At 41.4% G+C, this 19,033-nt stretch overlaps 1 protein-coding gene across 5 annotated transcripts in view; it reads right to left on the bottom strand.

The window, feature by feature from the left end:
- The window catches only part of rusc2 (RUN and SH3 domain containing 2), a 44,226-nt gene that overhangs the window by 15,375 nt on the left and 9,818 nt on the right, over positions 1 to 19,033 (bottom strand). For all 5 annotated transcript variants that reach the window (XM_037777343.1, XM_037777341.1, XM_037777342.1 and 2 more), the window contains exons 2-3: positions 5,625 to 7,366; positions 3,206 to 3,800 (exon numbers count right to left, since the gene is read on the bottom strand). In XM_037777343.1, the coding sequence (XP_037633271.1) occupies positions 3,206 to 3,800; positions 5,625 to 7,178 (2,149 nt within the window). In that variant the 5' untranslated portion in view covers positions 7,179 to 7,366. The remainder of the gene's footprint in view (positions 1 to 3,205; positions 3,801 to 5,624; positions 7,367 to 19,033) is intronic.

The raw sequence follows: 19,033 nt of genomic DNA, 5'->3' as shown, positions 1-19,033 counted from the left end.
TTATCTAACCAGAAACACACACAGCAGGCAGCTGACACTGAGCTTTCATAAGGTGACGGTTCACTACCGATCACAGTAGTGCCTCCATGCAAAAAAGAAAGTCTTTTCACATAAAATGATTGTGCACTCAACAGAGAGAGAAATGTTAATTAAGTGATGTGATGGACAGTCACAGGGCTTTCCAGACTTCATCGGTGTCTGGGACCTTGATGAAGGGCGAGAGCGAGACGTATGGGCTGGAAACGCTCTCTCATCTAATTGAATTAGGCTTTAAAAGATATTGTGTTATTCACCATGACCCTGCTTCTTTGTGTTTTAAACCAACAGTCTTCCTCACAGGCTGCCTCTGGGCACATTCACACTTACAGCTTCTTCACATATTCCCATGGACTCATTGACTCGCCTGTACATGTCTGTATTCTCAGTTCCTCCTCGGGATACATGTTCTTTATCTTTATGTTGGTGACATCTTTGATACTTAATAATTAAATACATGTGAGTTTCTGTTTGTGACACAGCTCACAGTACTTCTTCTGTTTATTTACTGTATATATTTAACTACTCTACTTCCAGTATTTATTCATATCTCTTATTTCTGTCATTAATACTGCATTCATACTGTACATGTCAAGAAATATTCTTATTTAATACCATTCTTGCATTAATATTTAACACATTTAATAGATCCCTCTTCTCAACATTTTGCATTTACTTATTTGCACTGTGGTTATACATCGTAGGTCTTAAGGCAAATATTTGTACATATTTCTTATATTCTCATTTCTTATTTGTACTTTTATTAGTTATTTATATTTCTCTACATATATTGTGTTATATATTGTAGCATTATGTACATTATTTACATGTTAAATACTCCTATTTCTTTATATTTATATAAGATCAACTGTAATTTGTCCCAAAGTCCCAATTTCCCCCCCAGGGATCAATAAAGTATTTCTGATTCTGATATATTTTCCAAATCAGTATATCTTCTATCTATCAATATATGAACTTCAATTACTCAGTATTTCTTTTAAAGATGTACACATTTAACTTCTCTGTATTTATTGTACACCTAACTATACAGAGTACTTCTTTGATTTATTCCAAATATATATATATATATATATATATATATAAAAATATCATTTAGGAAATATATTTATATTTCTTAGGAAATGTTGTTTTTCGTTGTCTCCATCTGAGGAATAAAATGATATTAATATAATACCTAATAATATTATCCTGCTTTGTTATGACTGAAAACTGTTCTGCTGCCACTTACTGACTCCACAGGATATTTCAAAGGTGCTATGTGTAGCATTTTAATTACTTCCTCACATAGAAACAATGGAAGCTGCTACCGGTTCCTATGCTGCATTTAAAGGCCAAGAAACACCAAACCGACATCAAAGAACTGGTGGTCGCGAAGTCCAACTGTTTGGCCTTTGTTTTGGTCAAAAAGTTGCACTTGAACACACCACAAAGACTACAGCCAACGGACAGATAGCACGTACGTTCTGCGGCTGCGTGAGATGAAATAACTCTCAACACCAATTCAGAATCGATGCGTCATCTGATCGGCTCTTCTGATCGGCTCTTCTGCTCGGCCTTTATAGAGACCACCGATCAAACTATTTAGAGCAAATATCGTCCGATAACGATCGGTGAATGACTGAACAGAGCACCCTTAATACATAGTTGTTTGCTTGCTTTCCTCACTTACGTTTCTCTTCTCGTGCACTGATTCGCTTAAGCTGAACAGCCAATCAGAGTGCTTTCTCTCACCGACGGACTCCACCGCCAATTCAACACTCTCAAACGCATGAAAAGCTGCCGACAAGGGCTGACTAGAGCCAACGCTGCGGGACACACTGTAAAAAGTAGGCCCACAGACGCTCACCGACGGCCCGACAGTGTGTCAAGGTCTTTACATTGTGAGCTGCTGAGTGATATTGCACAGACGATTCTTCATTTTGGGAAACAATAACATGATTGGATGCTTGTCATGCAGAATGACAATGAAGAAGAAGCGTCTGTAACTTCCTTTGACCTTCCCTTGTTTTCGGGACGAGTCGGGCCTACAGGCTGTCTGGATGAGAATAAAACAGCCGACACACACGCAGCTCAGTATGCTGATGTAGAGCTCAGAGGGGGGTTTCTCTGCACCTTTATCTCCTCTCTCTCTCTCTGATTGTTATTCAGAGCACGTCTGTCCCACTTCAACCCTTCATCCCGTCTAAAGCTGAGGACATATACTCTGCATCACTCTGCTCTCAGCACACATATACATAAAAGGGGATTTTCTCACACACACGAAGCACGACTAATCAGAAAGGAAACCATACACATGTCAAACAACCACAGATCAAAAAGGGAACAAACACTCCCATAAAAACGTTTATGATGGGAATGTTTGTGTACAACCGAATGATGCAATGAAGAATTTAATTCAACATACTGTTTTTTTTCTTTCTGTGTAATACTCTATGATCTGCTGCATATATAAATTAAGCCTCTGCAGTATATTAGAATCATAATGTCAGCATGTAAATTATTGGAAGGTTTAGTTAACCTTTGGAAAGGAATAACAGCATTTTGATATATTAAGTTCATTTTAAATTCCATTCTGCAGTTTTCCTCAGAATCAATATGCTTTATCTTTGCTGTTTGCAATGTTCAACAACCACACAAGGACAAATTCAGTGAATCAATCATCAGTGCAGCCACAAAGCCACCGCCCTGCACTGCTCTCATATGGTGGTTACAGCAGGATAACGCCGTCCCAACTGACGGCGCCGTCACGGAAGCGTAGCACCCACCCTCCGGTTTCCCCCTCAGGTTAACACTGTTATCTCTGTCAGCAGTGTTGCTGTTGTTTTCACTGTTAGCACCGTTAGCTACGAGCCGCCAGCTCAGCTGTTGCTATGTTGAGAGTCGTGTGGAGGCAATAGAAATGCTCCCAGTCTCGCATTTAGCATCTTTAACGGGTGGTTGTATCTGTGGTGCATGACCTACTTTTCTTTATCCACCCTGTAGCTACATTGGTAACATCTTGTATAAAGGGTGACTTCGTAACATCTGTTCGGGGATGGAAAATAGCACTCTTGGCTAACTCTGGTGCATTTACAGCCATGTTTATTAATGTGCACTGTTCCTGTTAAATAAACCAATAAATAAATAAATCTAGTGAGAGGTGACGTACCTTCAGCCTTGGCCCTGGTCTCCCTCGCCCCCTCCAGGTGTCGCTCGATGCTGCCTTGACTGTAACATCTGGTAAAGGGTACAGGTGACAGGCTGTGGCTGTCACCCTCCACACGCTGCTCTGGGATGGGAGAGAAATCCACAGAGGAGTGGGAGTGGGTGGAGTACGTGGAGGAGAACGGATCTGCAGCCGCCTTCTGCGACGGCGAACTCCCCGAACCTCCGTTTCTCCGTTTGCTTCTTGCGATCTCTGCGAAGGAGGTGACTCGCGGAGGAGGAGGCGGGGTCGTGGTCGTGCCGGCGCCCTCGCTGAGCCGGACGGGGCAGCTCAACATGCGCTCCAGAGATCCGATCCGAGGGGACGGAGACTTGTCCAGGTTGCGGTCGTAGCTGCGAGAGCGGGGACGGCTTCCTGAGGGAGCTCCGATAACACCGCGGCCGACCACGGGAGGGGAGATGTTGACGTACACCTGGCCTTCAATCACGGCGGCAGCAGCAGCAGCAGCATCGGCCCCACCAGCTGCCTGCTGATTCTTCTTCTTCTCCTCGTCCTCCTCCTCGTCCTCTTCCTCATCATCATCATCGTCATCATCTCGCTGAATGAGGAGGAATAAGAAAGAACACAACAGTCAAATTTCCTCCAGAAGATTATCAGATAAATCACATTACCAACCATGGTGATTACTTAAAGGGCTCTTAAAAAAGTCCTGAACTGCCCTCAAGCTAGATTTGCTTTGGCACAGTGGCACTGTTACTGACTGGCATTAATATCCTTCAGCTCTACGTAACTAAAATAATCCTCAGACATGATGTCAGATAACCCCAGACAGTGACTGTGATCTAAAGTGAGCCAGACTAATACCACTGTCATGGCTATTTCAAGTTCAGGGTTATTGTCATTGTCACCAGGCCTTCAGTTTAGTTGGCAGTTTAACTGCTACTTGCCCATCGTGCTTTGAAAGGAGTCAAAATGCTTGACCCACTTGACCTGACATAGGTTTCTGCATGATGACGCTGCTACGTATACAGTATATACAGTATATATATACATCCTTATCGGCATCAGTGTATTACATACCGTAACTTAAATGTCGGCATGCTCCCAGTTTGGAATCTAAGTAATGTACTGCTCTGGACGCCACGTTAGTTCGGATCCGAATGTCACCCAATAACACAAACAAACTAACCGATCAATGCAGCGGTAGACCAGCAACTCCTGTATTCTGCGAGGTAAAATTACTGTTTTTGTGAATGTAGTCTGGTGGCTTTGAAGACAGGGATATAACAGCTTCAGCTCCCCATCGTAAAGGGCTGTCTAAGTTTTTCTGCTGCTTCCGTCCACAGCTGCTTTACCTCACTGCCAGACCGCCCTTTCTGACGGGGAACTGAAGCAGTTATATCTATCTCTTTAAAGCCACCAGACTACATTCACAAAAACAGTCATTTTACCTCAGAACGCGGGAGTATACATACAACCACACTTCAAAAAATACGAACTAACCTTATCAGTTATTTCCAAACGTAGCACAGCAAAATTTGACTCAGCTAGTGTTAACGTTCACATTATTCATAACCTTATTGATTAGCATACTTTGGTAACCTACGTCACTACTTTTTGCTAACGGCTGAATGGGAGTTTCCGTTGAATAAAACAGAAAAGAACGCAGATGGACCCGCCCATTAAATAAAAAAAAACAAAAAAACAAAACATGACCTCTTCCTCTGTCTCCTATTGTCTCTAAAGGTAGCACCTGAAGTAGATCAGCATATTTAATGTACTTTTTTTGGGTTGTATCCACATGGTTGAATGCACTTATTCTAAGTCGCTTTGGATAAAAGTGACAGCTAAATAAACGTAATATAATGTAATTTATTCCATACCATTTAGTGTCTATTTATACCACATGTTTTTGCATCAATCCTTTCCTTATTGAGTCCGATGTAATTTGACCAAATCAAATTTATCTCTGCTTGCTATTTTGTATTCTTCCATTTTCATTGCCTTACTTGACCTACTCAGACTGTATTTCCTCTCACTTAAAGTAATAATGACTTGTTGGTGTAAATTAACTAAATGTACTGCCTTGACTTGATTAATTATGCATACTGCCTGCGGCAAGCTGTGTTTTTTAAGATACAAAAGAACTGGAGTACAAATCAAAGAGTTTTAATTTCTTTGGATTATGTAATCATCTGAATTATTTAAATGAGTAATCTTCAGTTCTACCTTTTAACAAATGCTGCACTTGACGAGCAAATGTGTTTATTTCCAAGGACTCTTGTGCTCTATGTTTTTCCATGTCCTGTATTACAGCTGGCACTGTTTTACACACAGATCAACTGCAGCAAAAGAAGCACAAGTGTCGATGGCCGATGGACTATAAATTGTTAAAACTAGTAAGGTAGGATTCTCCACTCACCCTAGATGACTCTCCATCTTCGTCTTCTTCTTCCACACCCTCCTCATCGGCTCTCTGCCTGAAAAGGAAGTACTCGTGGGGCTGGGTCGGGGTGGGGCTGCCTTTGCTGTGCTCATCGGAGCAGCTGTTGACCGAGGAGCCCGCGGGGCTCGGGGACGACTGGGATGACAGGTCGCAGGTCACCAGCTTGTAGTAGTTCTGGGTAGCGACGACCAGACGCGCCTCACTCTGCAGACAGGAAGCGAGGTCTCCGGACGACCCAGAATGCGGAGGGTGGTACGAGTTGCAGTTGGCGTCGAGGTCAAGAGCCCCCTGGTGCTCCACGGCACAGGAGCAGGTGGAGGAGGTGGACAGGTGAGGTTCACGGATGAGAGGGAAGGCGCTGCCGAGGCAGGAGGGTTGTAGCTGGGATACGGGAGGTTCAGTCGGGGAGGTGTGAAGGTCCAGATAGAAAGCGCCTCCGGTTGAGTCTCGCTTGTTTCCTTGTGGATCGGAAACAGACGAGGTGCAGGAGTGGTCCGTGGAGCTGTTGAGGTTGGTGTGCCCGGAGGACGGCGGCTTCTCCGGAATACTGTTGTTCATCTTGTTGTAAATGGCGCTGAAGTTCACGAGCACGCCGTCCGAGCTGTTGCAGGAAGAGTCGCTGCCGTAGCCCTGCTGGCACTCCGAGAAAGGCTCCGAGAAGGCCTCGGGGAAGTGCTGAGGGTAGTGCTGGGAGAGGGCGCAGCAGGAGCAGTGCTGCGTGGAGGAGCTGGAGGAGCTACGCCCACACCTCATTGGGTGATCTTCATCCTCTCCATCGTCATCGCCCCAGTCTTGCTCTCCGCAATCCATGGACATGTTGGAGCCGCTGCTGCCGAGGCGCAGCTGGCTGTCCAGTCCGAGAATGTCCAGGTCCTCCAGGTGGGTGGAGAGGTCCGAGGCAACCGCCCTCAGGGACTCCCGACTGCTTCCACCCACCGACCGGTGCAAGAGAAAGGGCTCTGAAGCAAAGCCGAGGTCGTGTAGGTGGAAAGGAGCCAACCCGTCATCGAGGGCACAGCCAGTGTCACTGTGGAGGTGAAAAGAGGAGTCTTCGAGGTAACCACTGAGGTTGTTGTCGCCATCCTCCTCCTCCTCTTCATCCTCGTCTTCAGTATTCAACAGGAACGGATTATGACGTAACGGATTCCTGTTCCTCGGTTTGGCTCTGGGTAACGTGTGCGCCGCAATCAGCTGGTCCTCCGAATTACTCGAGGTGAACGATGAATCATCGCTCGCCGTGCTGCCTCCCCTCCCGGTAACCTTCCTCTCTCTCACTCCGTTGTGGGAGGCCCAGGAGCCGCTGGAGGTATGGATCAGGCTGCTGTAGAGCAGAGCCTCTCTCTGAAGGACGTCTCTCTCGGGGAGGGAAGTGGTGCGACTCAAGCCAAGGTTCTCCGGTGGGATGAACGGGTTGTTTCTCTTCAGCGAGGCTCCGCAGCCGCCCTGCCGCCGCCCTGACACCTGGCAGTGCACCAGGGGGATGTGATGCACGATCAGGGTCTCGCCTGACAGCTTAGGAGGGCTGTCCATGGTCCAGGAGGGAGGGAGGGAGGGACTGGAGGTAGAGAGGGAGGCCCTGTGTGGGTGAAGGTGAAGGTTGATGTGTGGCTTGTTGAGGGTTGTGTTCACTCTCTGTTAGCTGGGCCCAGCTCTGCAGGGCTGCCAGGGATTTGGAAGGAGAGGTCAGGGAAGTCAACGCCGTGGTCAGAGTGGTACATCTGGAAAATACCAAGAAACAGAGAGAAGATGTTACAGGAGCAGGAAAATACAGGCACCAAAGCACACATTTCACATGCAGACTCGAGGCTACATGGACGTATAAATCATGTAGAGAGAGTCCTGGAAATAGAGCGAGAGAGTGATCAATGAGAGTCATTTCCTCACATACAACATTTTCATGTTTTATTCCTCATTGTTTTTAATGGCAAATGAGTTCCTCCTTGTCATCGCATTCATTTCTTGTGCCTCATTATTTCTTTTCTGTGTGTTTAATGTCTACGGTAACTTCTGTATTTTTCAACCTGGACCCTATTTTTCCATGTTTTTGTGCCTACTTGACTAATAGCAACAACAATTTCTGAAGTTGCTGCTCACAGGCTGCTATATGGAGCTATTCGGGCAAGCTAGCATCGTCATTTACATCCACTAAAAGTGCTTGTTTTTGCCATGACAGGCTCTGATTGTTATTATAAGTGTCTGACAACATTATGGAAAGAGTCTTGCTCAGAAAGGTAAGAACATTTTTTAATTTCTCTGTAGGGTTCTTTCCATAATGTTGTCAGACACTTCTTGTCTTAACAATCTGAACCTGTCGGTGGCAAAAAAACAAGCACTTTTAGTGGACGTAACGTTACATTGACGCTGCTCACTTGCCCTTGCAACTCGTTTCATGGCTGCCGGTTACAGCGTTATCCCTCAATACTGGAACAATTTCAGAAATTGTTGTCCCCATTTAGTCACTTAGACACAAAAACATGGGGAAATATGTTGAAAAAATACCAAAGTTACCCTTTAAAGTCAAGTTTACCAAAATAAGTGTGTCTAAAATAGCCACAGTAACAGTACAGAACTACAGTATATCCTGCTGGACTCATCTGTGCACCGAGCAGAGTGACTCATCCACACACACACACACACACACACACACACACACACACACACACACACACACCAAGCAGCTGACTCTTAAACTGGGCTATGATCTCATCCCTATTCGCATATTACACCCTAAATGACACACACATACCGACACACTCATAGTACAGCAACAGTTTCCCTCACCCTCATTTGTCACACCTAATAATGAAAATAAAAATAAAACAACTGAACATCTCTTTCCTTTGTTAAGGCTAATAACATATTTATCTTATTATTGGTTTATCTCAAATAGCCGATTTAAAATCATGGAACAGTTTTAGCCCCTTGTGATCTGACTCATGGACACTTTAGTACACTTGCGTTGCAGATAACTGGCTGCTGATGCATCGTATGGAGGACGGAACCTGCTAAATTAAAAATAAAAAAATAAAAAAAAAATAAACAACTTGATAAATAATAAATAATTATGCCATTAGATGAACACAAATTAATATTTAAAATAAATGTAGGCATTAATTAATTGATTAAATGTGAGATAAATTGTTATTTCTGTCTTAATTTGATTTTTTGTATTTTTTTTATTATATTCCCTATCTATCTACTCTTCTATTTAATTTCCCTTTTTATTTATATTTTTTACATTAAAATTAATTATTTAAATGTTTGTATTTTTTATTTATTTATTTATTTTTAGATATTACAGGGCAACAAAGTCTATACTAATGAAACTTTAGTTTGCAAAGTTAAAGGTGTGACATGTAATGGTTTTAGATGTAAATGTATAACGCCTAAATTAGGCGGAGAGCAGGAAAATAATAGCTTCTATCTCATGCTGGTGGTATTTATTTAGTTCTTGTGTTTCTTACAGATAAGACTACATTTTCCAAAATGCTCTCTGCATTGTTGCAGGATGACATTTCTTCTGTCAACAGTTTTCTTATTCGGCTAGCTGAAGAAGATAAACATGTTGAAAGTCATTTTCCATCAGCCTTTCCCTCGCTCCCTTATCTAAAATTACATGGACTCTTAGAGCTTTGTTTTGCACATTAGAAAATGTTGGATGTCACATAATGTTACATGCAGTATTAAATGCAGTTCAACAGCTGGGAGGCGCTGACAATCATTTGTTATGGTGGTTTTATTATTATCTCAAATGAATGTGGAAGTATATATATATTTTTCAGTGCACCTGTTTGTAGATGGATGGTTATTTCTGTTGGAAAGGTTACCGGGCAGCCTCAGAGTCTATTGGCTGCCCTGCCAGGCCCAGGTTTATCAAATCTGTCTTGTATAAGTTAATTCATCCTTTTGTAACGCCTTTAATTTCCTCCAGTAAAGTATTATAAGGTACAATATGAGCTGGATTAGGAATGAAAGTTTGCTCTAAATCCTCTGCTCACCGGATCATGACCTGGACCAGACGAGTGCTAACTAAGACTCAGAGTAATCCCTCTATTACACCTGCTTAGTAAAACATAATCCCAGATACAGTAGCTCGATTGGAAGCAAATTTGAAATGAAAGTTTGATTCTTAAATCTTTTTGCAAAGACTGGAGAGAAATAGAAGTTGCAGATTAAAGAAAGAAAATCAGTTTTAGGGGACTAAAAAGGAGGAGGCCAAGCCAAAAAAATCACACAGAGATGTACAGACACAGATTCACACAGGTAATAATATGCAAAAGCGAATGCTGATGAGACTTTTACGAGCACAATAACAAGCAGGTGCACAGTGAGTACTGCTTCATCATTTTTATAGCTAAATAAAGAGAGAAGAGAGAGGCCAGCTGAGGCGGCAGACTGCAGGTCTAAATGTTGCCGTAGCGTGATGGGACAGGTTTACTCAGGAGCAGGTTAATAACTGAGACGCCACTCTTGACACAAATGACCTTTTTAAGCGGAGGGGTGGATGGTATTTGCTGTCAGGGAGGCTTCAGCTTCACCTACACAGAAGTGGAGCTCAACCTTTTAATCTCACAGCTTCAATGGCCTCCTGCTACTGCACGTATACATGTATGAATTTTGACAGCTCGTTTTTTAATATTTTGACACGATAAATTATAGAGACAAGGCAACCATTATTTGTTAGACCATATTTGTCACAACATGAAATACCTTCTAATAAAAAGTATATTTCATGCTTCACTGGAGTAGCTGGGAGTCACCCGCCTTGTTCAGAGGAACCTCATGATAGCTACTGAGAGCTGGGAGAGCTTTTTTAAACTCATGTTCACAATGCAGATTATTCTAGAAGGTTCTAGCTGCAGAGCTCCAGGCTCGGGCCCACCTCCTCTGCAGGGCCCTTTCCGGTCCCGAGAAGGAAGTGACGTCTGAAAATTGTGTACGCAAGAGACGATCATCAGGATATGATAACATGCATTCATTCATTTGAATATCCACCAATAACACCATGGTCAACAATACAACCTTAATATTTCGATGTAACTGTAACTTATAAAGTTAGGTAACGTATTGTTAAGCAGCAAATAACTTGTACTAACCTTGTGAGTTTGCTAAAGCTGGCTAATGTTGGCTAGCTATGCTAATGTCATTAGCAAACTAATGTTAACTTTAGCTAACATCAGTGAACTCATAAGGTTTGTTTTAAGTCATTTCCAAGCAAAAATGTAAAACATTCGCTGGTTCCAGCTTCACAAATGTGAGGATTTCCTGCTTTTCTCTGCTGTATATCATCATACATTAAATATATCTTTGGGCTTTGGACCATCTAACAAAAAAAGCAATTTGAAGAAGCTTTCTATGGAAATGTGTGACTATTTTTCAAATAAATGACAGATTGATTATCATCAGTAACACCGCTTAAACTAAAGCATAAACTGAGATAATGTTTTGTTTTGTTTGTCTTACCATATTTTGTTACACTATATTTCATTTATTACATTTTTTGTACTATTAATTGTATGATTTTACTTATCCCATTATCATTCTTGAAATGCAGTAACTGTGTTTTACCCATGTACAGCACTTTGTAACTTTATTTTGAAAGATGCTGCACAAATAAAGTTTAATATTATTATTAATTACAATATGAGGTTACAATAGACGAGTGCATTTTGTATTGATTATGTAGTAACGGCCACAAAAAGCCGGACCTGACATCATGGAGGAAGTCAGAGATCCTCTTGTTACGTAACACCAAAGCACTCGACTGCAATTAACAGCTGAAGCCAGTAGTAGTAATAAATATTCCCTTTAATCGTGCACAAAGATAACTCTGAATGTATCTGAAGTCTGATGGTTCCTGTCAGTGGAAAGTGACATTAATACGATTAGCTTAATGGTTCAGATGAAGAGTGCAGGCAATGTTAACAGCAGAGAAGGGAGAATAAAATTGGTTTAAGAGATTAGCTGCAGGGTCAGGCAGGCTCCAATGTGTAATGAGAGTTCAGACAAGACAGTTGGTGTTGGGAGGACAGTAACGTAGGCTGCTAAAATAACTGTCTTCTTTTGTCCCACCGTTTTTGGCTTTATGTCTTTCTTAATAACTGCTCTTGTGGATCTCTTTGTAGAGAGAATGTAATGCAGGGTGGATCAGGTTTGTTTTCTATTTTCTGGTACAGAGATTTGTAAGCAAGACTGCTGCAGACAAAATAGCTACTGTATGTGGAGCAACATACCAAAACTGACCACACATGCAGAGAAATATGCTGCATCCATTCTCTGTCAGTACAAAGCAACAGTCCCATCTAATCTGGCATGGGTTTCTGACGAGGCAGCTCAAACCAGTCTGACTCTCCATAGACTTTTTGGTTCTGCAGCATGCACCGCCGAGTACAACCACAACGAAATTAACACTATACTGTATAGCATGACCTTCATGATTTTAAGGCTTGAATCTTAATTGTACTGTGTGTCGTCGTCTGGGGACTGGTATGGTAGTAGTGCTTATAGTGGTAGCTGTAAAAGTTCTGTTTATGCGTCTATTTTCCACCTACAGAGTATTTATATATGCATAGGATGCTTTCATGGGATGCCAAATGATCTGTGCAGTCTAGTTCTTTACACCGGCTGGTTACTTCACCATTTCTTGCATTCACTCACAGAGAAAAAACTTGATTTCATCCCAGATAATTCCTCTTGGTAATATAGCGCTACAGGGATGACATATTTTTGTAGGCCAACCAGGAAATTAGCATCGCCCTGGTTCCCTCAACAAAATGCCAATGGGAATTTTCCATTGAGTTTTGGATTATTGCAGAAAATAAGCTCTATGGCAAACACACATTTATAATACCTACAGGTTTTGCTCTGTAAAATAATCTTCTTTTATAATTTTTGAAGTGTAAATGCAATCGGCAGGAGTAAAAAGCTAACGTTAGGCTATAAACAAACTACACCACCGTCGCATGACCTTGAGTATACACAACGAGGCTGTAAAGACAGACGAGTCGGCTTGATGACATTTAGCAGTCTCATTTAGCCACTTGTTAGCAACTGCCTTTTTTAAGACACGTAAAGGCTTCAAAATTCACAAGTGGAATATTTACTGACGTATTTTATATCATAGAGCAAAACGTTAAATTCTCTTAAGCTTGCGTTAACCACAGACCTTATTTCAGGCATCTAAACTAAAACCCATTAAAAAACCCAATGGCTTCCAAACGAGGGAACTGGAAGTACTAACATGCTAACTCATTTCTGGGTTTTAGGACTCATTCCTGTAGCATTCTATTAGCCATGTAAACAGCATAGGAATACTGTCTTTGTCAGAATAAGGGCAAAAAACTGACTATTTTGTGCATGTAAATGTAGTCTGTGAAACTGCTCTTAGATTTTGGTGGCATAAAAAGGACTTGTTTTTAGGAAAATCTTTTTCAGATAGCAGTTGAAACCTCTGACAGATCACTGTGTTAATGAAGGTAATGAAATTATGCCCTCCAGCATTTAATTTAAATATACAAAGATGAACCTTTGATATGCTGAGCTGATTTTATGATCTGCATGGTTCACTCTATCACATATAATTCACTCTGATTACTTATTCTTGGGGCTGTAGTTAGTATTGATGTTGTATTATGGTAAAGCATTCCTGAAAGTCAAGTAACAGTAAATTTAGGCAAAAAAGATGACCTCAGAAATGTGTCACTGTCCTACAGGAACCATGATCCTGAGGCATGATTCATCACAGCCGCTGTATAGCATGGTGTGGACTCAATGCTGTCCCTTATAAGAGTGGCACACTGTGGACAGATGCATTTAGGCTACCAGGCTATTCAAGTATTCAAGTACACACACAGAAGAAGAGAAACTTGTGAATGGGACCATTGAATAGACTCGGCCATTATGCTCCAAAGCCAGAGGAACCACCAATCATCCAAGACACAGCTCAATAATGGGGCTTTTTCATGCTAAACATGCACATAAACTGGCAGGACCACCACAACAAATTCCTCTACATTTAGTGTTCATTCCTAAAGTTAAAAGATGATATTGTCCAGCTTCTCAGCAGCTCAGTAGAGAGTATTTCACAGAGTAGCCAAAAATGTCCCTTCTCCCTTTAAGACAACAATAACAGCTCTGAGATCAGATCGGGTTAACAAGAACAAAGAAGCCGAGTATGGCCAATCGGATTTCTTTTCCCACGCAGCATCAGAAACCATAGCTACAACGAGCCAATCAGAGGGAGCCATGCCGTGGCAGAGACATCACGAGAAAACAACCACAAAAACAATACAGGGAGGGAAAATTATGAAGTGTTCATGGCAACAGTACGAGGAAAAAGTGACACATAAATGCCTTTAGACTGAGGTTTGTGTTAGTCTCTACAATACCTCCCTCTGCGTTGACAATTGCTATCTGCTGTCCTACTCTGATACTGTTTGTGATACTATTTCTGGATGTGATACACCTTGTAAATGCTTGTTAAAATCAAAGGTGTCGACATGTTTCAGGTTTGCTGCTCCTCCATGAGCAACATCAGTTAATGAACAAAGAAAAAAGAAATCCAGATTGTTGATTTTGTTGTCAGAAATACTGTAAGCTAGGTAAAGTACAGCTTTCACAATTAACCTGAACATGCTCTTCTCAAATAGGATATCAACAATCTTACTTGAGCATGAGTATCAGCTGATTTATAGCAACTAGTGATGCACAATATGGATTTTTTTCAGCCGATACAAATAACTGATAACTGCTTCTCATGACCGATACTGATAAGATAACCAATAATTTCACATTTTTGTATTTTAAAAAGAAGTTTAAGGGTAAGATGTAGTGAGTAAAGACGGATGATTTAATATTCCATAGCTCTAACGTAACCAGATCTAACTGACATCACTATTGTTAACACAACAAACACAAAAAACAGTTCTGACTCTGAATGTTCATTTATTCATTATTCTAAAAAAACATGTATTGCAATCTTCCTTTCAAACTGTGAAAAACATCCACAAACATCCACATCCACTGCGCTTGTTAATTAAATGAAAGCAATTTGGCTTCATATTATCAGCCCATAATTTCATCGGCTATAATTTCATTATTGGAATAATACATAATAATATTGGGCCCGATATATATTGTGCATCCCTAATATCAACCAACACTTAAAGCTAAATGTTTTTATATCAACAATGGATTAAATTACGACATGCTATGTGGAAGGAGTTGCTCGTGGTGACGAACTCACAGATTATTCTCACCCAACTTTGCAGTCCTCAGCTCTTCAGAGTTTTTTGCATTTTTCAACTCAATGTTTAAGTTTTATTGCTCACAACAAGCTGTTTTAATTCATCCTCACCACTCTTTGGGTGCATTGTGATAAACCCACTGCCGCCTAGCACCAAATTGCATAAAGATAAAGTTAAAGACAAATAGCTGGTGAACAAAGTGGAACATTTCCCACAGGAGTTGGTGGAAACCAAAGTGTGACTTCCATTCATCAGGTGGACTAAAACAACTCTAAAAGTTTGCTGGATGTATAAATAGGCACTGTTTGCCACAACAACTGTGTATTTAAAGCTTGTTCCGCTGCCCCAGAGTGGGAAAAAAGCAACGATTGTCGCTTTAAAAGCATCCCTAACATTCACTAGAACAAAATGGGACAAACTACCAGTAATTCAACATGGAAAGTTATAAATTCCAGACCAAACCACATATAACTGAGCATCAGCAACAAAACATTGGCTTTGAGGCCTTTTAGCTTGAAGAAACAACCGTCTGCTTGACAGACCACTAACTATCATTTAAAGGTTGTGTTCTCCCCGAGCAAGTGATGATTTATCTGAGGTTTAGGAGGCGTTTCTAGCCGTTCTTTTGTGCTCTAATTGCTCTAATTCCCTCCTTGGTCTTGTTCAGCTTCAGACTGGGTTTGTCTGCTGCTCTTCATTCAAACAGAAAAGAGTAAAAGAAGAAGAGAAAAGAGATAGAAATACCAGCAGGGTTTTCTATCCATGTCAATACTCTGGTAACTAGGGATTCATCGAGGGTTCTTGTAAGATCCAATTAGCTTTGATTCTTCTCCACAAACACGTCTTTAATGGATTCTTTGGAAAACCAACATTATTGTATGTCATCATTTTGGAGAGTAGGGTGGGAAAATGACCTATTTATGAAACTAACACACACGCTAAGGGGAAAAGGAAAGCAAAGCTGCAACAAAGGACATCCTCCCTCTTATAATATCAGGGCTGTATTTCCAGGAATAAGTCTGAGCCCGGGAGGGAGGAGGACATCCGAGAGGAGGCACACCCTAGCTGGGTAGAAACAGACGACACACTCAGGGATACGGCAATTAAGATGATGGATGTAGTCCATGCTCACAGTGAGACTCATGTTTATTGAATGCAATCTTGTGACTATTTGTAAGATACAATAGGGAAGAAGAAGACCCACAATAAGCTGATAAATTCCAAAATACAAAAGGGCAGTAAGTCAATCTTTCAACGCCCTGTAGCAGGAAATTAGTGTGATATATCTGCGGATGGTCGATGAGGTTGTTGACTAAACAAATGTTTGTCCTTTAGATTATTATGAGATACCCTACAGTCTGTATAAATAATTTGCCATGGCTCATCAAACTACCTGAACAACACCAGACATTTGCCTGTTGGTTTTGGTTACCCATCCTGCTTTCAGTGTCAGTTTCATGATGATGATTCTGAATAAACAGCAGCATCACAGTCAACTCATTTTTCATGTATCCTCTGTTCAGAGAGTCTCTGTTTCCTGCACCAGTGGTACTGTAGCTGTCTGGTTGTTGAGTTACAGGCTCAGTGTGTGTGTGTGTGTGTGTGTGTGTGTGTGTGTGTGTGTGTGTGTGTGTGTGTGTGTGTGTGTGTGTGTGTGTGTGTGTGCTGCTGCTAACTGAATGAAAAGAGCTTTTGTTTGTTGCACACATTCAGCATCTCACAGTGTCAAATGAAGCCTGACAAAAAGAGTGGGAGAACTGAAAAAACGAGGAGGAATGCTGAAACTGAACAACCTTGAAGGTTTGTTGGGACCTTGTCTCGCGTCACTGCTTACAGCTCAACAAATCACAATTTATTAAGTGGTTATTTATCTAACAAGGAAGACACAGACTGTCAAAAAATCTGGACAGATAAGTAGAGGGGAAAAATAGGAAACAACCAGGAAATGACCCAATGTCACGGTACACTGACTGAGCCGTGTATTCAGGGTGGAAAGTTCCCACCATCACCAGCCATGTTTGTCAACCCAGACACAACTGCAGGCTAAAAAAAAACACACAGTTTAACTAAAGCACTTCTATACATTACTCTTCACTAGAATATTTTTAGCACATTATATTTTCTTTATGTGTAATAGGACTGTAAAACACCACAATATTGTTTTTGTGTGATGCTAACAGATGGCTAAGAGTATATAGTCACAGTAGGTAACAGCCCTGCGAGGCGGTTAGAAAAAACTGTTGAAAATGAAGAAACAACTTTGCAATGTTTGGACTGAGGATGACACCGGAGGCAAAGGTCATGATGTTCAAGTAAATCAAGAGGGCTTGTCCTCTGCACAGCAGCCATTTTAGGACATCTTATGACTTGTCAGGCTCAGCTCAACATTGTCACACTTCGTTTCATCAGTGTATTAGTCAGCTTCAGCTATACTTAGGCAACGTCTCCTCATATGGTTTGTATGATATCTTACGAAAAGTTATTCCTTGTTTTTCGTGAGTTTTCTCACGAATGTCCAACAACGTGTCAATTTCAGCTCGTTACATGCATATAGTCTTTTCAAAATTAACTTCCGTCTTCACAGGAAACAACAAACCACAAAGATCGTGGTTTGGGTTAAATAACTAAGTGGCGTTACTTGAGTAGAGAAGTTACGTGACAAATAAAGCATTGTTGACCTTTGGTTTCCCACGGGACATGAACAGTGGTCTCCTGTTGTTTTTTGGACCCACCAAAGTCAGGGGATCACCAAAATAGGGATCTCTATGCTAAAATTCTGAAAACATGACGGTAGCCTACTCATTTTTCTACAGTACCGCAAGTACTGGGGATCAGGGGTCGAGACTAAAGGCGTCCCGTTGTCCCTGAGACAATAGAAAATTTCCCTGACAATGCTACAATGTGAACGAAAACAAAATTAAATCCGTATTGAAATTGGCTGGAGGAGAGCTAGTTAATGTTAGCTGTTACATTATACGTTATGATGCATATATACATTATGATGTGTTCAAGCTCTGTTCAGTAAAAATGAGTATTAGGCAAAGGTTGTGTGTTAATGTAATCTTGTAAAATGTTGTTTTTAGCGAGGCGGATCATCAGGTATTAATAAAAAAACAGAATGCAAACAATAATAAAGGAGTGTATGTTGAAGTACATGGGATTTATTGTTTTGTTTTAGTTTCGAGTTGGGTATCGAGAATAGTGGAATTTCACTGGCATTGGTATCAACTACTTAAATTCCTGCACCAAAGTCATTATGATGAATTGTCCAAATTTCATGGTTATCCATCACATCGCTCTTGAGTTATTTCTCTCTGGACTGAACTACAGACAGACCAACGTTGCCACCCCTAAAGCTAGCTGCTAGCATGCACAAAAAGAGATTAGTAGCATCAGACATGTTTTAAATATGGCTCTCTATACTACTTTATTTACTGTGATTATTTTGTGCTGAACTAAAAGCCTTATAGCAACACAGGTGGTACTGAATATGCTGGTGTGAACTGATCGGTCTCGTACTCGTTGATACAGCGAAATGTGAAGCCTTATTGATCCTTTTAGGAAAACGCTCCCATCCCTTTTGCCTCCTACACAGGTCAAAAATCTGGGCCTGCCACGAGACATGATTGCTGGAGCTGGAAAGGATTCAGTTTATTGAAACGGTTTCTTTAAAAGTGCTATATCAACATCAGTAAAATGACCACATTGATGATGAGTCATTAGTGGAATTACACCATCGATCGCAGTCCTCTGCTGACCTCTTTGGTGCATTTCACATCATGAGATTCAAAGTGCACCGATGCTGCTCCTTAATGGCACAAAACGAGATGTGGGCGTTTTTCTTCTGGAGCAAACTGAGCTGAAGCAAAGTCACAAATCCTTGAACTACCGGTGTGTTCGCAGCCAGCTAAAGATGAACACATGGCCTTGATCGCAGCTTCCTCAAAGGCTTAGTGACAGTTTCCCCCTCCTCACCCGGTTCTCTGTTTGAACTTGAAGAGCTTATAGACACTTGCGTAACAGCGGACCGGCGTGCTGCCACCACTAACAGGTATTAGTGTTCGCTCACATCCAGTCACAGCGGGGTTGGGGGAACGTGGCTGGCAGTAGCTGTTTGCTTAAAATGTAAATCACATTATA

The sequence above is a fragment of the Sebastes umbrosus genome, chromosome 8 (assembly GCF_015220745.1).
Source record: "Sebastes umbrosus isolate fSebUmb1 chromosome 8, fSebUmb1.pri, whole genome shotgun sequence".
In the NCBI taxonomy this organism is placed as follows: Eukaryota; Metazoa; Chordata; class Actinopteri; order Perciformes; family Sebastidae; genus Sebastes; species Sebastes umbrosus.
This window is presented reverse-complemented; position numbering and strand designations above follow the sequence as displayed.